This window comes from Falco naumanni, chromosome 7, assembly GCF_017639655.2.
Source record: "Falco naumanni isolate bFalNau1 chromosome 7, bFalNau1.pat, whole genome shotgun sequence".
NCBI classification, from domain to species: Eukaryota; Metazoa; Chordata; class Aves; order Falconiformes; family Falconidae; genus Falco; species Falco naumanni.
In genome coordinates, this window is record NC_054060.1 from 36,833,302 (window position 1) to 36,854,781 (window position 21,480).

Sequence of the window (21,480 nt, forward strand, 5' to 3'; positions counted from 1 at the left end):
GTAGCAGTTCAGAGTCTTTGGACAGTAGATAAAGGTGTTGCAGAGCACCGCGGTGGCCTTGGGGAAAGGCTGGGTGCACTAATAACTTCTTTTCAGGGCTCTGTGTCCCTGCCAAGAGGCCCATGGTGCCATACTGTTCGGGGCTTACAAGGTCATTCTTCTAAGTAAGAAACACAACAAAGTTCAGCAAAGGTTGGGAACTGATCCTAAAATAAGTTTCTCCTTATTTGAGCTGCAGGACAGTGGAACTGTCCACTTGGAATTCCAAGTGATGACAACGTGGCACAGCTCGGGGGTACGCTCTCCTTGCCTCCCGGTTTAGAGCTTAGACTGCTGATGATCAGAGGTTTCATTAAAGCTCATCAGAAATTTTTTCCCGTTGATGGTCGTCTTTTGCAATCAGATCGGGGTTAAGGCATTAGGATCCTGAATATGGAGGTACTTGATTCTACTGCTTTCTCTGGAGAGGAAGCCTATTCTCTGTTTGGTTTGGATTTTTGAAACTTGGGAGCTAACGTGCTGGTGCCTCCGTTGCTCTAATGAAAGGCTCCCACCACTGTGTGCCACACAGTAATAAATTTTGGATGGCAGCAGAAAGGGAAAAATAGCTTTCATTGTCCTAGAAATGGCAACAGTCAATTGAACCTGATGGATTTCCAAATATGACGAGGAAAGGAGCAGAAAAAAAATAACACTGGTAATTTCTGTGCTGTGATGAATGGGGGGGGCGGGGGGGGGCAACTGCATTTTTTTGTGAAACAAAAATGCATCTAGAACGCGGTACTCATAGCCCCTGTACATAAACACTATAGCATTAGTGGCCAAGGATGTGTCTTGCCCATGAGGAGTTTTTTCATGCATTTTGCATTCATTTACAGCTACGAAGTGTCTGTTCATTCATGTTCTTAGTTTGTTTCTGGAGGTCTTAATTTGGCAGTAGAAGCCTTGGCAAATGGGTCAGATGGTTCTGCCTGTGCATTGATTAATCAGTATTTGCTTAATAGTGAGGGCACCCTAAAGAAAGAGTAACTTTAATATCAAATCTGTTTGTATGTTTGTGGTGCTTCATTATGTAGTGATCTCGTATATACTGCACTGTATGTACAAATATATATGAAGTAAATGATAAAAGCCAATTTCTGTTCTGCAAAGCAGCTGTAAACTGTGCTTTTACTGTCTTTGCTCACAACTTGATTTTAATAGGAGGTGGAGTCTATAAGGTTTCCTACACTGGTCATAGGCAAAAACACACAGTGTGAGAGAGACCTTGCAGTTTCTGCAGCCTCTTGTTTCCAACTTCCCACAGCGCTCTCAGGCTTGACTGAAATGTTCTTGATCACTGTTTGGTGGTGGGTTGGCCATATGGCCAACCAGCTGCAGATCTTCATTCTCTGATCTGCACTTGCTTCATCTGATGAACTTAATTTGGATTAAGTGTCTTGTTTGGATTGCTCCCTATTGCAAATGAAGTAAAACCCCTTTTACCACAATACAGTCCCACCCTGCATTTAAAAAAAAAAAAAACACAACCGTTTTATGTGTGAAAGACGCAACTCCTAATATCTAAATAGCACAAGCAATACTGGTGTTGGGCTTCATTGCCAAACAGCAACTCCAACAGTATTTGAGAATTAACATTTAGAGATAGGCATTGCCCCCCAAAGACAACTCGTAGTAAGACGTGTGTGCTTCTGCCAAGCCCTCTGCCAAAATTAATAGAAAGATCTCTGCTCATTCTGATCCTGCCTGTAGGTACCCTGAGAATAACCTTTCTTGTCTTTGGCTGGCAGCTGGAAGCGGACCAGCAGCAGGAGCAGATGAGTGCCGACAGCCACAGAGCCCCTGGGATGCGTGGGGGCTGTCCGGAGGCAGGGTGATGCTGGTCTGAGAGTAAAGGGAGAAAAAAGCACTAGGAGGTGTCAACTGGGCTCTTTGGGCAGGGTGGAAAACTGTTATGGAAGGGCTGTGACTTTAATTAAAAAGGCTCATCTTGCTTCATCTTGACCTTCAGAGATTGGGAGTTCATTCAGTTTTGGGGTTTTTTTCCTAAAAGTTCACCACCTTCTGTCCCCGTGCAGAAGAAGTATTATTTGCCTGATTGCTTTGGTTTCAGCCCCCAAACCCCAGCTGAAGCACCCAGGAGGCTGCAGAGTTGCACTTGGAAAGCCAAAAGCCCCAGTTTGTCCCCTACCCTTTGCATTTCTTATGGTGGGAGGTTTGGCTGGAACAAGATATCTGTGACTCAGATACGGTTCGCTGTGAATCAGTTCCCTGTTCACGGCTCGCAGATGCAATCTGCAGCTAAATGATAATCATTTCCATTGACTAGTGGGAGATATTCGAGATTATCAATTAATAATTCAACATAAACTGCCACCTAAATCTGCTCCCGAGGACGGCAATCCTGGCTGTTCTGCGGGCAGAAGGCGAGACATAGCCCTTCCCTGATGGACATGCGACCTCAGGCAGCCTCTGCTCCAGCTGTAGTGCTGGCTCTGCTGCCCCGGCCCCAGAGCTTTAAGGGTTTTTTTCATCTTGGACAAATGAGATTTTTACATTTTTTTCCTCTAGCACATTTCACAGCAGACAATCCAGTACATTTGGTCTCTATATGTAGAGGTCAATGGTATTTCAAATGGCAGGGGGATTAGTTTTTTAAGGAATTAGAGAGATGCAATTGTCATTTATTAGATGGAAGTTAAAACAGCAAGGCTGAACTGATCTGCTGAGAGAGGTTTCCACGGTGCTGGCCTCCGAGGGCACCCTGTGAAGCAGTGGGGGACAAGGAGCAATGACACCGTTGGGAACAAGAGAAGCGTGTTACCTAAATTCCCAGCTGGCCAGAAAGCCTGGGCTCGGGGGAAATCAGAGCTACCTGGGGCTGGCGCAGGGTCTGTGCAACATCAAGTGCTTTTCCCAAGGTGACGAGGACAGCCGAAGCACCGAGCAGCAGTACAGCAACAAACGGCTCCAGCAGGCATTTCTGTGCCTCTGAACCCCCCTGGCCACCCTCCTTGGACATACTGCACCAAGCAGGTACAGCTGAAAGCCACCCCGGCTTGGTGACAGCATTGCGTGTGTGCTTTAAAAAGCAGAATCCCAAAACCTTCCTTGGAAATCTGTCACCTTCCCATAGCTCTACTGCCCGGCCCCTTACAGCCAGGTGTTGGCAGTGGGTTCCTCATGCACACCATGGCCTGGCCTCCACATCACAGTTCCATCTGCAATCCCTCACAGACCAGCAGTCCTCTTGAGCCCCAGGCACTGGCGCCTGGTTACTCACAGCTGTTGCCCATAAAGCATCAGTAGCTACCGGTGGACAGGCTCTTGTGGGAGCAAGTACCCCAGGCCACCTGTGTGGATTAAGGATGATGATTGTAGGTGCTCATTCAGCTCAGGTGGCTCTGCAGGCACCACACAGTGCTTCTCAGCTCCCACCTTGGGGGCATGTGGGACGTTTTTGGCTGCTGTGCTCTGCTTTGAAAGTGGCTGGAGAATCCAGAGAAGGGGGCAGAACCATCAGATGGTGCTGGCATGGGTAAAGAAGGTAAGGAGATGGAAAAGGAGGTGTCTGGGAAGGAAAGAGGTGTATGGGATAGGGCCCAGCTTAGCCGGAGGCAGAAATGGGGTGGAAGGCTTGTGGAGTCTGAGCTGCTCCCAGTGCAGCTGCTCTCGCTGTCACCTCCCCAGGGACTTGTTCCTGGTGCCTTTTCAGAGCAACAACCCACTGCTGGCTTCAAAGTGAGATGCTTGTTTGACTAAGGCTTTTATAAGTATTTTAAAATTAATTTAAAAATATAGTACCTTCTGTGTTGTGTGGGAGGACTAAGAAAGCCAGATAGGAAGGAAATAATGGGAAGGACAGGACTCGATCTGAAAAAGTAAAAAGGATTAGTTCCTCATTTCCCTATAAAAAGGAGAAGGGAATGGATGGCCTTTAAGGGGTCAAATCAGATCTGTGTCTTTGTGAAAAATGGGCCTGATTCTTAGTTCTCTGGTAAATCTGAAAAAAAATTACTATACCTGGTATTTAAAAATAGCAAAATTGTTGTTCCTTTTCTCAGTGAGTGATGGCCAGTAAGGGTGGTGGTATCTAAGCCCTCCAAATCACACCTGATGGATTGTAAGTGATTAAGAGAGATGCGCAGAAAGTGTTGTGTGCCCAGCTGCATCCATCTGTCCAGCAGATGGGAGGTCACCTGCTGCAGCACTCTGCGAGTAGCCCGGCTGCCTCTGGAGGGGAGGGGTGGGTGTCCCTCTGAGTACTGATATCTTCTGCCAGCCTGAAAGTCGCGTGAATGACACAGGGCTACAGGACATAAATCTGTGGGAGCAGAGGGGGAGCATCGCATCAGGCCTGGCAGGCTCAGCTGTAGATGGGTGTGCGTGTCTGTGTGTACGTGTGCTCTCTCTATATATACACACACATCACACCTAGAGAAATGTGGTGCCTGGAGGGCTCAAGCTGCCGTGCTGTTCCGTCTGCATTTCTGCTGTAGACCTCCATGCAGCTGGCTCTGCTGAGCGCGCTGTGAAGGGCCACCTGGAGCCTCCAGCAGTGGCCCCAAGTGCTGTCGCAGGAGGACTTTACTCCCTTTTTTGCCTTGTTTCACTCCCATCTTTTCCAAACGGGTGCAACCCCCAGGCTGAGGGAGCTGGGGTGGGGGCGGGGCGGCCGGGGCCAGAGCTATAAAGCTGGAGGCAGGTGAAGGTGCCGGGAGCAGGATGGCCGCAGCTGGGAGCAGGATGGCCGCAGCTGAGAAGAGGCAGCAGCGGAGGAAGAGGCGTGGGGCTGGGCAGCCCATGGAGGGTAGGGGGCTGAAGGCAGAACCTGCAGCAGGATCCTGGATGGGGGGTACACACACTGAATACCCAGGTGGGAGGGCTGGGATGGAGGGCTGATTCTCAGCATGGCTTTGCGTTTGTCCCTCTCTGGTATGGTTTGGTGTCCTGAGTAGAAATACCTGTCTGAAGAGTCAGAAAACTTGTAGTGCCTTTAACAAAAAAAGGGGAAATGAAAAAAAATTCCACTTTACAGAGTATAAGCTTCTTTTCTAAAAAAAATTAAATTTTTATAACACTGCGAAGGGCCAGTGAATCAGGTCATCGTTATGGTAGAGGCCAGTGGCTTTTTCCTGTTTGTTTTTTAAACAGAAACTGCTTGTTTGAGAACTTAACACAGACTTTGTAAAGGATTGAACAACCTTTCTAGCATAAAGGGAGTTACTACGTCCGGGCAATTTATCTACAAGAAGATTTTCTTTAATGTGCTCTCCTACCCTCTGCCTGTTTCAGTAGATGCTCAGGAGATGAAGGATTCTGTTAAAATCCCAGGCTACATAGAAAGACTGGCACATAAATACATGGTAACTTTTTTTTTTCTAATTGCTGCTTTTCTATCTCCCTGTTGAAATATAATTTAAAAAGTGTTAGTTGCTTTGCAATTAGCCTGATAGGGCAGCTAGGTCTGCTAGAAAGTATATGAATGTATATGCTAGAGTGTATGAAGAACAGGTGAGAATGGATTAATTCAAATGGTGTCACCTGCAAAGGAACAAAAGGGGAGGGAGGAAGCTATTCCACTTCTGTGCTACCACCTGGGGAATAAGGGGGGGGGGGAGAGCTGCTTGTTTGTGTAAGGTCTCTGTAGTAAGAGCTTCAGAAAAAAATGAGAATGTAGTTTTAATTCTTTATCTGCAGTTACATTTCTGAGACAGAGGCCCACCAAAGGCAAAGAAGCAAATCGAACCTCAGTGCAAATCAAAAAACACATTTCCTGAAGTTATTTACAAACACAAACTGTTCCTAGCAAACACAAGCCATGTTCTGGATAGCTTCCCATTGTATTTGGGGGGGGGGGCAGGACACTTCCATTTTTCCCTTATGTCTTACTTGCACAACCCACCAGCACAAGTGTGGGATATTTGGAAGGACAAGCTGGCTTCAGAGGGGAAAGCTTTGGAGAAACACAGCATCTACAGTTTGTGCTAGAACTTCAGCTTCAGCCCAAAGCTGTGGTTATGTCTACTTTGAGTAGCATTTCTTTCCCTTCCTCCCCTGCAGCAGAAGTGCGTGGTGGAGTCAAGCACAGAGTCCGAGTCTGAATCCAGCGTGGAGGTAAGGACCAGCTCTTTGAAGTGTTTTGATGGTGATGGGATTCCCTGATGGGCAACCAACTCCTCCTTCAGCCTTAGCAGAGGGAGGTCCCAAAGTGCTGTACCTGGGGTTGTTTGTTTTGTGACCCTAAAAGGAACAGCAGAACCCCCCCAACAAGGCCAAACCCAGCACCGTTCTACCCATCAGGCTCTTCCTTACAACTGTGATTAATTTTAGCGAAATTGATTCTGGGGGGCTGAGGCAGGAAAGTGTCAGCGTTTCAGGTAGGCAAACGTAGCACAAGCGCTTCCCTGCTAAGGAGCGCTTAAAGCTGAACTGGGTTGTTCCTGGTGGTTAACGTTCAGCAGCTCCTGGTCTGGTGGGATTTCTACAGCTCTGGGTGGAGACCCTCTGCCTTCTGACTGTCTGTTTTGGGTGAGATTAAGAGAGCATCTCTGTTGCTGTGGCAGTTAGTTATGAATATGGGTAACTTCCTGAACTTTGCTCTGTCAAACCAGTGTGTTTAATGTTGATGAAAAAAGACCTGATTCTGGAGTGGAGAACTCAATTTCTAGGTAAAAGTCTTCAGAACTGGTGCTTGCTGTTAGTCCATGTGGATCGCTGCCCTCGGTGGCTTACAGAAGCCACTTTACCTTCCAGAAAGCACAGGGGAAAGTGGAGTTGTCCGTGTTCTCCTGGGAGAAACAAGGCTGGAAGTCCAGCTGTCTGGCTGGGCTGGGTGGAAGAGGGGCTTGCAAAGGTGCCAGCCTGGATGAGGAGCTGGTTGCTTTCCCCGAGGGTGTTGAGGCAGGTGCCAGCTCGGGACTTAGGAGAAGCAGAAGCTGCTTTTCTTCACTGCCCAGCACTACCTGCTGGCTTTGTGGGGGTGTCTCTGTGTCCTTGAACTAGCGCAGGAATTGCAGATGGGCTTGGACTTCAGTTCCTCTGCTAAAGCCTTAGGTTCCTGTGGTGGGAAGTCCAGATTTGCCCAGCTCTATTTTGCCTCAGCTGTGCTCAGACTCTCCCTCTTCCCCACTGAAAGCAGGCACGGCAAGGACTGGGAGCTTGTTCTCCAAAGCAGCTGTGCTGGCTCTTTCAAAAGGAGCACTTTCCTTGCATGGACCCTTTTTTCCCCTTTGTGTGAGTGCTTTGTACCTGTGGTTTGCTTTTAAAAGGCAGTCTCTCTACAGGGCACTGTTTGTTTGTTTGTTGTTTTTTTTTTTCTTTTTAATAGACCCAGACTAAAAGCACTGTTTCTGAATGATGTGGTTCTCAAGTGCAAATTCATGCACAAAGTTCTTTGTCCAGGTTTGGACAAGTCCATGTTTAACCACATGGGGAAAAGAAGCCTGAAACCTCAGTGTTACAACAGCGATACTGAGACTGACCAAAAGGACTTGGTTTGTGTTAGTTACAGAACTCTCCAAAGGACAGCAGATTCGTAATCCAGCTAGTAAGGAATAATTTCAGATCATCCCTGTGTAAAAAGAACAAAAAGGAACCTGTGTTGGAGGGAAGCTCTCTAAACTCTGTAGCTTGTCTATTAGCTAAATGCCAATTTGGTTTACTTTTCTGGTAGTAAGGTATAAAATTACTAATTGTTCTCTTTATAGTGATGTTTTAAGTGTAGTAAGACTTGCCATAGCTTTCCTAAGTCCCTCTATCTTAGGCTGACTTTAAAAATTGGACTGAAATACACTATCTTTTAACAAAGGGGACAATCTGGCTTCCTCTTAAGATTTTTAGCTACTCTGGTTTTACTTTGAGCAATAGTTCATAGGATGGTGCTTTATAAACCTATGTTAACCTCTCTTAAATAGGTTGTGCCTAGCCCACTTGCTGGAGGACTCAAGAAAGCAAGGGACCGCAGGGGACTGGAAGTAAGTGTGGCTGTGATGCAGCAGCCTTGTTCTCGGTGCAGCACCCAGAAATCAAAATATTAGGTGGGAATGTGTGGAAACCCAAAAATACCTATAGTAAGTCTGTGACTGATGTTGAAAGTGGTTTTGAAGTCTACTGTATGTTGGCTTTTTTAAAATGGAAAAATGAGCATCTGCCACATTTAGAGACCTTTATTTTAGTTTTTAGATCCTTATGATGGTGATTCAGAAGATGCATCCATTCATTCCGACTGTAGCTTGAATTCCTTAAATAGCAGAAAAGTCGCACCATGGGTGAACAGTACCCCAGGAGCAGTGGCTTTGGAGGATGCCGATACTTCAGAAGATGGAGAGTCCACCCCGAAACCTCCAGACTGGCTCTGCCCAGAAACAAGTGTCAGCAAAATTCAGGCAGTAAACGACTGTACAGCACCCCTGGAACTCCCTAGCCAAGAGAAGGATTTCCCCATAGGCCTGTTGCAATCATCTGAACTGCCTAGAGCCCCAGAAGCAGGTACCCCCATGTGGCTGACACCTGACTGCTCCTCACTGACCGGTATTAACCCTTCACCCTCCGCAGATCTCCTTGCAAGCCCAAGTGACAGTGCTCCACGATCCATACTAGCAGCTGACTGCGATGGCACAATGGCCAAACAGCCCCTAATTAAAAGAAAACAAGGGATTCCCATTCCAGAGGCTGCTAGTGAAAAACTAAGAAGAAAGAAACTCCGTGCAACTTAATCTGAGGTATGAATAAACCGTTGGACAAACGTTTCTGAAGAATGAATCTGGTAGAGATTTTTTTTGCAGATGGCACCTGAACTGAACAAGCCTTAAGCAAAAGTAGCTCAAGCCTGTTACAAATGCAGGGCGTATTTTATGTGAACTTTAAGTGAAAGCTAGCTAAGGTATGTCCACAGAATCACAGCAAACTTCACACCTGGGCGCTCCTTTGATGCCCAGGGCCTCTTGAAGCATCAGCCTAACTCCTGTATCTAGTACAAGGAGGCACCTGTCAGTGTAATTTCAAAACAAGCATTACAAGGGTTTGTTGAGGAGGGAAGGAAGAACGACTGTGTGGTTTCAATTAGTTTTTGATAGCTATAGCTTACCTCCCACCTGCTTCATGTCAGTGTTTGGTGTTTCATGTCCGACCTACTCTACTGTGCCAGAGGAGGGAAGCAGGTGTGAGGTGAGTATCTTACAGGTTTGGCTACAACCAACTGAACTGCATTAAGCTGAGCGGACTCAGTTCCTCAGAACTGGGTATGTGAACCACAAGCAGCTGAGAAAGATTACATGATGCATGGGTCTGGGATTCATTCTTCATAAGGTAATAAAACCAGCCAGGACAGTTCAACCTACAGAGATTAGTTATAGAAAACAGTATGGAGACAGCAAGAATTCTCTGTTTCAGTAACTAGTAGGCATCAGCTGAAACAAGTATGTGAGGTAGGCAGAGATGATAATTTTTCTTCCTACATGTGCCTGTGCTGTAGAACCACTTGCCACAGAAAAAATGAGTTAAGAGTTGATGCAGGTTCAGAAAGTCACTGCGTTCATAGGAGAGATCACTGGAAGGAAGGAGCAAGCTCCTGAGATTTGTTTTGCAATTGAAAGGCTGAGCACCTGTCTTATTCATATGCATCTTTGAACACTTGGTCTCTGTTACAGAGGACACTTCCGACAGGATGGTCAGAAGGGTAGAAACGCTTACCCCAGTGAATTTAGGCTCAAGAGAAAGCAAGCAAATACCCAAACCATTACAGCAACCCAAGCAACTAGCAGGAACTCCCAGCTCCCCTAATTTGGTAACAGTTAGTCACATACGAGTCTCTGAAATAATACTGTAATGTCTTGTTTAAGCATTTAATACTATCCTCCTGGGCTTAAGCTTCCAGGAAGCACGCTAGCTTCTGAATGTATTGCAACAGCTGTCTAAACGCAGGTTACTTAAAAGCAAGAGCCAGTTCACTGCAAATAATTCATGCAATAGGATCAGATAGTGTCAGGCTTTGTGTCTTACTGAAGACTTTTACATTGCAAGGTTAACAATATGTCTGAATACCAACTTATTGCTTGTTATTCTCTGTAAAGATCATGGGTACCGTTTTTCCAGACCAAAAAACCATTATCACTGTAAGAATTATATTTCCAGAAACAGTCAGAAGTCTTGCTATAGGTTTTATTTCATGTAACGTGATCCATCAGATATCACACCTACCACTAACCATCTAAGAATCTCATCCAATTTTCTGCTGAAGAAATGTAGCCTATCAGCTTTCCAATGCACTGCCCCCTTTCTTTCTAGTCAACTTAACACAAATCCATCTGACAACCTAACCTAACTGGGTTACAAAAGTACAGGTGAATACTACATAGAAGACTGACAATTACTACAGTATTAACCAGTCAGAACAAAACTTTTCACTCGGTGCAGAGGACTGCAACACCACGTTCATAGAAGCTACGGGGGTCTTCCTTGGTAGCTATTTCGAAGTCAACTGTGAAAATCAGATCAGCACGAGTGAAGTTCAGATAAACTGGTAAAGTAACCTGGGGAAAAACACAAATATAGAAAAAGTTATGTAAGGTAGCTGAAGAGTGTAAGGCGTTTCCATAATATATATATTACGGTGTTTAAGAGATGGGAATTTAGTCTCAGATAACTCAATACTCTGAATATGAGGAAAAAAAAACCCAGGCTTAAAATTTACCTGAAGCACAGCTTTAGTTATAGGTATAAATTCAAGTTTTAGTCTAAACAACATTAGTACTTTTGGATGCCTCTCCTTACCTAACTACAAAGGAAAGACCTAGTCAGCACTAGTGCTGTTTGCTGCTAGCCTGGAATTTAGGTACTAACTGACACTGAGAATATTAGAAAAGAACAATTTGATTTATGGTGCTAGATAAAAGCATCTGTAAAGCTTCAGGAAAAAAATGCTAGGTCTATCTAATTATGAGAGTTATTTGTGTAGAATTATCTTTATCAATACTTACAACATTTGCTTTTTTATCAGCATTTGTTTGCTTGATCCAGCGAAGCTGTGTAATGGGCAGTACAGTTGAAATAGCATTTGAAAGTGACAGCTTGTTGTTACTGCATGTAGCTCCCTGAAGCTTCAGGCCTGTAAATTGAAACACAATTTAGAGTTCCATGAGCTTTCATGTACCATTTATGGGCTAAGTCCACTAAATGAGAGGTATTTCATACAGCAAAACAAAGAGGTTGTAGCATATCAACTATGCAACACTGCGTAAATAGATACCGAGCTGTGTCTGGAGATTTATTAGCATTGGAAGTACTTCCCTACTAACTAATCAAGCTAATCTTTAATACACACTTCCTGAAGTTGTTTAACTTTTGCAATGATACTGTCTTTTTCACTTGATACAGCCTATTTACTATCAAAAGCTTCTGAGAACATTTTAGAGCAAGAACCCCTTCTGTAGGAGAGTGTGTTCAGTAAGTTTACCTGTGACTCCGAAACTGCATGCATCCAGTACTGCGTTCTGTGTAGTTGTAACGTTGACCTCAAGACAAAGTTCTTCGAGAGACCAACTGTTTGCTTGGGCAACATACTGTCTTGTAGCAGTAATATACGCCTCTGGTACAAAGAGGCCGCCAAGGCACACGTGGATGTTCTATTTGAGGGGGGGAAATTTTTAAAATAAATCAAGCCGCAGTATTAATTAATAATTATCAATGTTTTTACTTCAGCAATCTATTTGCATTAGAATTTTCCTGCTTCTACTGAAACACTGTGTAACTGCTAAATGGCTTTTTGCTCTAAGGCTACGTCTTCTGTTACTCTGAAATACTGCTTCCCTTTAACCTGTGTGAATGGTTAGCCCGCTAAGCCTCTCCACCTTGAGATCACGAGACACTCAACAGAATTTCCAAGCACATTTCAGAGAACATTGACTGAACTTGTTTTCCCGAGGAACTATTCAGAAGCCTTGATGTGAAGACTCCATGAAGTAGTTACACAGGTCCACTGATAACCTCTAAAAGAAGATGGCATGAGATACCTTTAGTTCTTTTGCTCCACCAGAAGCAGCAGCTTGGGAAATATTCTGCAGCTGTTTAATGCGCTCACTGAAGTCAGACACCCACTGAATAACAGTCATACCAGCTGGCACTGTGTAATGAGACCAGCTACGAGGCAAAATACCTATGAAAAATGTGATTAGAATTAAGTTTTGTTTGCATACAAGCTGGAATTACATGCAATTTTGACACTTAACTTTTTCTCCCAATATCCATTTGAGACCTGGACCAGGATATCAGCCTCCGTCTTAAAAAGTCTCCTTTGTAAGTAAAAGCACTTTCAAAGATTACAAAGCAGATGGCCTCCAGGTCTACTTTTTTATTTAAAATGCCTTCCAGTTACAGAAACCCCTCAACAGCAACTTATGTACTGCAGTAACTGATCTTCCAAGTTTTCATGAAGACTTGAGCTCTTCAGCAAAAACCTGAAGAGCTCAAATATCTGTTTCAGGAAAGGCTTTTGTTCAAAGCAGATGGCAGATCTTCACGTATTACCAGAAGCAGGATGTCTGTGAAAATTCCACATTTATGTAGAATCTTGAAACAGAGGTTTCAGAGAAACAGAGAATATTTTCTATGAGATTTCACAGCAGCAGTATTACTCGCTTTGTGGTGTAATTAACTGCTCCGTCACAGTTCAGAGACTGAAAGAATTTAGTAAGATTTCAGCTTAGAAATTAAGCTAATTTGAATTGCCATACCTTTCACCAGTTCATTTATAAGTGTACGCAAATAATTGGTTTGTTTCTTTTTTCCTTCGCACACTTGAACCACATCTGCAAGGTCCTGACGAACATCCTGGAGCAGCTTAGCTCCCATCTTCACCTCTCTCTCAAAAAATCGGAACAAAGGATCCTGATTGTCAAAACATTGAAAGTAAGTTGCAGATCAAAGTTCTTGCTGGAAAACTGCTACAAAAAGCAACCCCAAAATCCTGGATGGACTAACCAGCAACACTGTGACTACAAGCATCAAACGTGAAGATGCAGTCTGTGGTGCAGAAAGCAACTGTGGAGAGTGTTTTACAACCAACAATCTCCTCTCCCTTGGAGAAGCAAGGAAGTGGAAGTCTCAGTTGAGCAATTAATGCAGACTGCCTGCCGCACTCCTTCCAATCAACTCTGGATTTCTTTCCATCAGCAACAAAAGGTTCTCACCTACTATCCCAGGGAAAGTCTTCAGAAGCAGTTAGGCACTCATGACCGCATTCAGTGGGGGAGCTTATTCCCCAGTTGGCGTTTAGGGTACTACTGTCCAGATCTCGAAAGTTTCCTCCAGCCCTTGCACTTTCTGTTCCCGGTCAGCAGAAACTGCTGCCCTATCCCCCTCACCGACCGCCACTAAACTTTAGTAGTAATTAATGCACACAGGCTGTAAAGGCACTACCACAAGTAGCAGTCAAGTGCTACAAGTACGACAGGAAGCACTTGTTTCTTGCTCACAGAGAAGCTTCAGAACTGGTACCCTTGATGATAAACAGTTTGCCATTGTATTTCTTCAAATAAGCCCCAGAAGACATAAGCCAACTTAAGACCATTTCAAGAAACCCAGCGGGGCGTTACATAGCTACGGCAGTCGGAGTCAGTACTGACACAGGTTCCACTGTCCCTCCCCAACAGTTAAATTAGTAATTGCAAATCACAACGCATTTGCTCCAATGCACCCCAGCTTATGCACTTTGTGTGCCCACATTGGATAACAATTAGTTCTTACCTTAATGTTTTCCACAGTCCGCTTCAGATGGTTTAGAGTTTGTGGGATAAGATGAAGCCAGTTAGAGGCTGTGGTATGCAGTGTTCTCATCCAGGCCGGGCGACCATCTGATGTGGAATCAGTTCTTGTCTTCTTCTCAGTTTCTGCATAAGCTAGATCATCCTCATCCTCTAGCATCTGCATTTTCAGCATTTTACTGATCATATCTATGCCTAAACCAGAAGATAGGCTGTTAGTCAGAGAAGCAGTAGCATCAAGATGAAAACATCCTACTACATGCAAGAACTAGGACTTTTCTTTTTCCCTAACCTGGAGTCTAGACCTAAGATTCAGAGCTGCCTAGCTGTAGGTGGCTCTGGAGCTGACAATAAAGCTTTCCAGAATCAAGATGAGAGCTTGAACTCTGGAAAGCTGAATGTAACTTTCCTTAATTCACAAGCTTCCCATCGGTTTTTGGATTACTCAACTGTCTTACTTCGCAGAAGTTAAAGCAACTATGTTGAGGGAGGACGAGAAAGCCATTAACTCTTAAGGCAGGATTTGTATTTCTTTTCTGCTTTTTAGTTAAAATGGTGGCCTGGTAATCTATGCTAGACACTGTTAAAGTTCTGGTTTTACCCTGTGTAGTGAGAAGAACCTTCTCTGCATTATTTGGCAGGCCCAGCCATGACGGCGTTTGTGTATCTGGTAGCATCTCAACCCACTGGACAAATTCTTCACGCCTGCAAGTCAGAATTTTAATAGTCATTAGAAGGCTTCCTCTAGTAGAATGGCAATGTAATTCTTTGCCCGAGACAAATGTTTACACAGCTAAATTCCAGCACAGAGATACAGTTTAGGGTTCTTTTTTAAATTTAAAAGAAGAGAAGCTGTACATAGAGATCAGGATAAGGAAAAAATTATACCTGATTCCATCTGGCATCTGAATATCTTTGTGCCCATCAACTTTGCAAGCCAGTTTGAATTCACTATCAAAACTTAAAGTAGTGAACAGACGTTCCAAGAAAGTGTTTAACAAACGCTGATCAAATTCATTATCAATACGACCTCCATAGATAGACTGTGCCATCAGTGTCTTCAATGCTGACCAGGGGATTTTATCAGGTGAAATGTTTTGGCGACCCTATAAATAACATACAATGTAATTAGCAGGAAACAATCCTTTTCACATCGCTGCTGATTGAGGAATCAAATTCAAGAACTAAGTTAAATTGCCATCAGGTTATTTGTGCCTACTCATTTAATTTACTAAATGTTTCCAGAACAGACTGTTTTACTGAAGATCTTAAGTAATTACGTATTACCTATACCTAAGTCCACAACACTACTTGCCTTTGCTGTATCATCCAACCATGTATCTACTGTGTCACAAGCAGATCTCAGATCAGATTCTCCAAATTCATACTTCTTGGACCAACCCAACGGAGCGTAGCGCAAGCGCTCTTGGATAATGGCATGGAACCAGGCAAGGAGGAAATACAAACGAGCACGCTCATTGGGAGACTAGGAAGAGGAGAGGAAAAAAAATATGCAACTGTTACTCCAGTGAACTTACAGCAACAAAAGCCTGCTAAAAAGGCTAGAAAGTATCAGGTTTAATGCTAGATTGCTACCAAAACTGAGTATGTTCTACCAACAGAAGCAGCAAGTACTACTTTACTTCCATAAGAAAAAAAGAATTCTACGTACATCTTAGAAGCTGAGCTTTTATCATTTAAGGTAGTATTTTAATGAACACATTCTTCCATTTTCTTTCCTCTACATAAACCACAGCCTTACCTTGCACATTCTAGAAACTGGAATGCTACTGAAAGTCCTCAGCATATTTGCCTTTACACCAGGAGGAGGTTCAAACACAAAGATACGGCCAGCACGCAGCAAATTCACTGGTACCTAGAAAAGAGCAATAAATTCAAACCCAGCTCCTTTAGCCTTCACCAAATTAAATCCCTCTAAGGGCACAGTTTGCAATAGCTTTAAAACCTCATTGTGAGCACACACAGCCTTTCTTTTGGAGGGTAGGGGAAGCAGCAAAAGGAACGGTATGAAATTTCCAGCTACACTGAAGTTATCAGAAACCAAGGCTATTAACTATCGTGACAGGCATGTATTCTCCTTTTTCTTTACTGCAGAAAAGTAGTCAGGAGAAAACCTTCCTCAGGTAGCACTCTTGGCTCTGCAAGCTGGTTACTCTACCAAGAGAATCAGATTTCAAATCAGCGTTACCTTCGGATTAATCTCCATGGTAAGGAAGAGTCTGAAGCAAGCATGGGGCTGCAGGGAATGTAGCTTCTTTTCTAGCTGCATAAGCCAGCCAGGAGCCAGGTGAACGTTCTTCAGCATCACCCATCTGTGAAGTTTTGAAACAGAACAAGTGCTTTTTAGTGTACAGCTTATGAATCCTGGCTATAATCACCACAAAGAGTAACAAGTCATCTTATCAATACTACAGATCTTCCTCTTTTAAACCTGTCTTCTACATAGAATCAGTTACAGTTAGTACTGTAAATGGGCTAACTTTCCTCTTTTGCAGATATAACCTATTTTTCTTGAAAATACTTAAATCAGAAGTTGTAAACAGCTGTGCTGAAGTTACTACAATTTTAGTTCAGAAGATAGTCCCAATTATTTTTTTTTTACTCACAGTTTTGTCTATATAGCAAATAGGTTACCTCCCCCCCCTTCACCTTTCTGCTAGGCAGTATTCTAGCTAAAAGGGAGACAGAACTTACCTTCCAGATTTCACTGCTGTGTTTATTGCTTTATCTGCTTGGTTAAACCCTTCAGCAGAACCTAAAAGACAGGAGAGTTGCTAAAGCTCTTCCTGCTAAACATTTATGCTTCTGTGACGAAAGAAGGTATGTTCTTACCAATAGCAATAGAAGTAATCTGTGTATTCTGCTCGGCTGCAAGGTCTTCAACATGACCACTGGCGTCGTAACCAGGCACTGAACACATCAGCACAGGGGTATTAGGTTTCACCTGTTGTCCAAGAAGTTTAAAAGGATACCAATCAGTCACTACAGGAATATGAGAATGCAGTAAGCTCAGTCTTTCTTCCCTCTAGCCAGCTGAAGACATCATGCTACTTTTAGTTTTATGTTAACAAATGGGAAAATCCACTCCTCCTATCATGGGAAGAAGGGTAAGGGGAAGAAACGTCCTGGTGGATAGCTTTTACTTGCTATGGAACTCACCAAGGTGGCACTATGCATCACCTCAGGACTTTAGCCTTTCAAAAACAAGCAGGTTACCTCTGTATCTACGATGTGTGTCAGATCTAAAGGCTGCTCCATAATGGACATGAAAGATTCTCCAAGATTTGTTGAAACAAAGGTATGTGCCATTGCCAACAAACGATCTGGCCGGAAGGCCTGGATCAGAAGCAAGCGATGAATGGCCTGTCCAATAGGGCCTGAAAAGAGGAAATAGGATTAGATGGACAGGTAGGAAAACCACCCTCAACACCGTCCTCTCTTTCAGTCTCCATTCAACTTTTCCCACCTTGTTCTCAGGACTAGTTATTTAGGAAGTTAACCATCCCTTTGAAAGATCTGTTGCAACGTTTTAATGGAATGCTTATATTCTGTCTTCACTTTGACAGTCAAAAGAAACTCACCATCTCCAGTTGGTAAGTTCTGTGACATTTTCTTTACCTGCTCAATTGGTCATGTTATGAGCCCTTTAAAAGCATACTTTGACATGATGCTTTTGGATTCTACTGAAATGCTACTGGTTTAAAAAAATCTACAGTCTTTAAGTATTGCCATGAAGTGATTTTAACTTCCAGGGACAACAGATCTCTCCACATCTTCTCACTCATTCAATAATCGGCTGTTCTGCTAGACTTCAAAGTATTATATACTTGTCTGGCATGGATAGGACACAAGGGAATGAGATGAAGCTGCGTCAGGGGAAGTTCAGATCGGACATGAGGAAAAAGTTCTTCACTGAGAGGGTGGTCAGTCACTGGAACAGGCTCCACAGGGCAGTGGTGACAGCACCAAGCCCGTCAATTCAAGTAGCATCTGCACGATGCTCTTAGTAAGAGGGTAAAGTTCTAGGTAGTCCTGCAGGGAGTAGGGAGTTGAACTTCATGATCAGTATGGGTCCCTTCCAACTTGAGACAGTCTGTGATTTTATGATAGGACAGATAACCTAGAGTTGCTTCAGGTAATGGTCAAGCAGCTTTACGGTAGCTAGTAAATACAAGCTTAGAATCCTTAATTTAGAAAACCACCTACAGGAATAAGCCCTGAACGATCACAGATGGCAAACGTTTCCTAATGTTACCTTTCAAAGACAGGGGAGGAACTGAAGGGCAACAGTTACCATAAGTTCTAACTCTTAACAAATTAGCACTAACAACTAATGCAGCATGAATTAAGACTTCATGCTCAGATAAAACTGCAGGAGGAAGCATTCCAGTAGACCGGTCCTGTCCTCAGAAAATCTGTGTCTTGGAACTTAAGAGTATTGAGCTCCTCCAGATTTGCATTGACTAAGGTTAATCCAAACTATTATGTAATTTAATGAGATTGTAGGAATACATTTAATGTTCAGTGGAAGACCAGATCACAGGTTAAGGTGCAGGAACTAGGTGTAGTAACTATTGCTTACAGAAGTTTGTTGGTTTTTGATTGTGGGGTTGTTCTTTTTTTCCTTTTCAAAACAAAAAACCTGAACAAACCACCAGACTTGAGGTTCTTCCCCAATCCCAACTTTGTGATTTTCCCAGTCATTAAGGTCCAAGTTAAAGTTCTACTTTAGAATTGCTTTAAAACCATTGTAATTCTACTTATGATTAGTAAAGTAGGATTGGTGTGGACAATTGCGCAACTTAACTTACTTGCAGGTTTTTCTTCAGTCCAAAGGTATGGTACAGTCTGCTCTGGTGAACTGCTATCCAGCCAGATACAGAATTGCTATATTGAAAGAAAATGCAAAAAACTTGAAATGGAGTTTCAATGGCGTCAAAAATCTGCTGCAAAGTGCAGGTCCTGTTCATGACGCAACAGAGATATTCGATCTCAGCCCTTCAAATCCAGAATTTAATGTACTGCAGAAGTGTTCAGCTACATGCCAGCTTTCAGTAGGAAACTAACAAATCTAAGGGCTGAACTTGGTACAGTCCAAGCTCTACTAGCCTTGGATTTGCAAACAAATCTTTAAAAAATTCTAAGTAGCAGCTAAATATTTAAACAATGAAATGCGCAAGTTCACTAAATGGCAAAAATCTTAAGCTCCTATCTTATTCTCTATCTACAGAATAAAAATTTAGATTGAGTATTAGATGAAGCATTTGAGCTTCCATCTAAGTCTTGAGAAATAAAACCAGGCTAACACTGTTAAACAGAAATGCTATTCATATTAATGAAATAAAGTATAATGTTAAGCTTAGCTCCAAATATTGTCCAACATCCAATGTTGGTTTTTTCCAAGGCTTCTAGATATGTGTGGCTTGAGTGGTTCATATATAAATGGTTTGACCCCTGAGCAAGGCTACAATTTGACCAGCACATTTAGTAGTTCTTGACTTTTCTTTTTTTCCCTCTATGTTCTGTTCTTGTTTCTTTTGAACAAAAGCCCACATGTAAACCTCAAGTTATGCTTTGTTTATTATGCTTTCTTTACATGTGTCCAAACACTTCACTGATACCCCCTAATTCTGCATTGCCTCCAGTACCCCTGATTCTACAGATCTCTACCATAAAGTCCCAGCCAGAGCTATACTTTATTTTATCTGACGCTGAAGAGTGAGGAAAATTAGATGTAGCAAAGAGAATTCAACTTTTACTAGAAAAACCAGGCAGGGCAACAAAACAGGTACTATTTAAGATACGGACATATTTTGGAACATACAGTTTTTGCAATACTTCGGGCGTGAGAAGGAGCAAAGTGTTCAGCAGCTGAGAACTATCCAAGTTTATTCCAAATAGTAATGTCCAAGAGCCCACCATAATGATGTTATGTATGGCTAGGGCTGCTCTTTCTCTACCGCATAGCTATCCCACGCAATGATACAGACAGGCAGTAACAGACTTTCTGCTACCACAGGAAACAAAGCTGACCAAAAAGTCCAACGAAAGAAGCTGCTTCCAAGGCTGAGCGATGAAAAATGTTGGTATTTACAACTCAAAGTTTCATAGCTGGACTACAAATGAAGAAAGAACATTCATTTCCACAACAACTACAACTAATTAATCTGTAAGGCTTCCCCTCCTCATACTAGGAGACCTTACTGTAAGCATGAAGCTCTTAAAGCAGACACCTAAAAAGCTTCACCAGGCGAGTTTAGCGCAGAAACAAACCCTAGCCAACATTTACCTCATCAGCCTGAACTTTTGAAACAAGGTCCTTAAATGCAGGAAGGCAGCTCAACCTCATCATTGCTTCAGTTTGCTCTACAGTCAAGCCATTGATTTTTGGGAGAGATGCAGTGTTCAGAACAATCTCTTTCCCTCTCAAGAAGTGCTGGAATTCTGCATCATATGTAGGCTCCCTAAAGTTAAAAGGAAAAGACTACTTTAGCTGGTGCCTTCAAGACATCCCTCCCATTTTTAACTAAAAGCGAAGCAAGAAAACAGATGTTTACCCAATAGTGCCTTTCAGTTTAATCCTGGCCAACAGCATAGCAAACGTTATATGATCTTGATGCAGCATGCCACGTGCCACTCTGTTGAAAGCCACCTACCAACAAAACAGTGAAGTTAGTAAGCGTAAGAGGTCTCGAACTCTTACCCTTCAAAAATGATTAAAAAATTACATTAAAAAACTGAACCTGAAAGAGATCCTTTGTGATGATTGAGAGACGATGAGTATGGTCTGTAATTCCCTTCAGATTTGGGTTCTCATACAAGACATTGTGATAGATGTCCAAGAAAAACTGGAGAGAGTATTGGTACAGGAAATGTATCTGAAAGACAAAAGAGTTTGTTTTTTCTCTCTAGAGTCCCGCTGTTTGATAGTCAAGGGCTCATGCCTACCAAATTGCAATATGGCATCTAGGGCTGGAATTAGGCAGCGTCTATTTAGCTTTGAACAGTAAATAAATGAAACTTCTGGTAGGAAGAAAAACTCATCCTACCTGTTTTAGGGACTCCATAGTAAAGTAGATACTGCTGCATGCTGTAGAAAGAGGCAAGTACTGCTGAGAAACAGTCTCCACTTCTTGCATGACAATATCGGTCTCTTCGACTTTTCTGGTGACCTCTGCTGCTTCCTTCTTCAGGTTCTCAAGAGTAGTAATGATGGTGTCATCATCCAGGATACGTCCCTTCACTTCATTAAGCGCCTGTAGTAGGGATTTTTCTAACTGACGCAAGCGCAACTGAAATTCACCTTAATAAAAAGAAAAATTAGGTTACATACTGTATAATGTGTTTGTTTTTAAGAATTTTATGACATGTATACTTTGCCATTGGACATCCTGAAAAGGCAAGAATATTAACTGTAAAGATATTTCACTGAGTATTTCTACAGCTACAGTAATACCACTGTATTCTTTTAAAACAGGAGGAAGTTACTTTGATTTTGGTAAACATACCCTGAAGCTTGAGGAGGTCTGAGCGTTTTTCGTCAACATCTGGTCTTTCAGCTTTCAGGACTTCATTCAGACACTGGCTCTGTAAGCTGCTGCGAGTTACTGTAAAGTTCACAAATGTAACACGAGAGCAGAGGTCCGGTGGGAATTCAACCTACCACAGGAAACGTGAAAAACTCTCTCAGCTCTCTGAC

At 43.0% G+C, this 21,480-nt stretch overlaps 2 protein-coding genes across 5 annotated transcripts in view; one reads left to right on the forward strand and one right to left on the reverse strand.

The window, feature by feature from the left end:
* Positions 1 to 1,116: 1,116 nt before the first annotated feature.
* Positions 1,117 to 21,346, forward strand: LOC121091254. Of its 4 annotated transcripts, none has more exons than XM_040600710.1 (6): positions 1,117 to 4,246; positions 5,296 to 5,366; positions 6,064 to 6,117; positions 7,917 to 7,976; positions 8,178 to 8,723; positions 21,259 to 21,346. In XM_040600710.1, the coding sequence occupies exons 1-5, from the start codon at positions 4,141 to 4,143 to the stop codon at positions 8,715 to 8,717; spliced, it is 831 nt and encodes a 276-aa protein (XP_040456644.1). In that variant the 5' UTR covers positions 1,117 to 4,140; the 3' UTR covers positions 8,718 to 8,723; positions 21,259 to 21,346. The 4 variants fall into 4 exon arrangements, with proteins under 4 accessions (XP_040456644.1, XP_040456642.1, XP_040456641.1 ...); XM_040600708.1 differs by lacking the exon at positions 21,259 to 21,346 and having other exon boundaries at positions 1,118 to 3,547; positions 4,065 to 4,246; positions 8,178 to 10,035; XM_040600707.1 differs by lacking the exon at positions 21,259 to 21,346 and having other exon boundaries at positions 1,118 to 4,246; positions 8,178 to 10,035.
* Positions 10,148 to 21,480, reverse strand: part of DYNC1H1 (dynein cytoplasmic 1 heavy chain 1) — a 45,728-nt gene continuing 34,395 nt past the window's right edge. Inside the window, exons 59-78 of the mRNA XM_040600706.1 lie at positions 21,290 to 21,440; positions 20,831 to 21,084; positions 20,525 to 20,659; positions 20,339 to 20,433; positions 20,071 to 20,245; positions 18,593 to 18,668; positions 16,998 to 17,158; positions 16,614 to 16,725; positions 16,476 to 16,536; positions 15,970 to 16,093; positions 15,523 to 15,636; positions 15,076 to 15,246; positions 14,649 to 14,866; positions 14,362 to 14,465; positions 13,744 to 13,955; positions 12,732 to 12,885; positions 12,012 to 12,154; positions 11,456 to 11,624; positions 10,980 to 11,107; positions 10,148 to 10,532 (exon numbers count right to left, since the gene is read on the reverse strand). Of these exons, the coding sequence (XP_040456640.1) occupies positions 10,404 to 10,532; positions 10,980 to 11,107; positions 11,456 to 11,624; positions 12,012 to 12,154; positions 12,732 to 12,885; positions 13,744 to 13,955; positions 14,362 to 14,465; positions 14,649 to 14,866; positions 15,076 to 15,246; positions 15,523 to 15,636; positions 15,970 to 16,093; positions 16,476 to 16,536; positions 16,614 to 16,725; positions 16,998 to 17,158; positions 18,593 to 18,668; positions 20,071 to 20,245; positions 20,339 to 20,433; positions 20,525 to 20,659; positions 20,831 to 21,084; positions 21,290 to 21,440 (2,886 nt within the window). The 3' untranslated portion in view covers positions 10,148 to 10,403. The remainder of the gene's footprint in view (positions 10,533 to 10,979; positions 11,108 to 11,455; positions 11,625 to 12,011; positions 12,155 to 12,731; positions 12,886 to 13,743; positions 13,956 to 14,361; positions 14,466 to 14,648; positions 14,867 to 15,075; positions 15,247 to 15,522; positions 15,637 to 15,969; positions 16,094 to 16,475; positions 16,537 to 16,613; positions 16,726 to 16,997; positions 17,159 to 18,592; positions 18,669 to 20,070; positions 20,246 to 20,338; positions 20,434 to 20,524; positions 20,660 to 20,830; positions 21,085 to 21,289; positions 21,441 to 21,480) is intronic.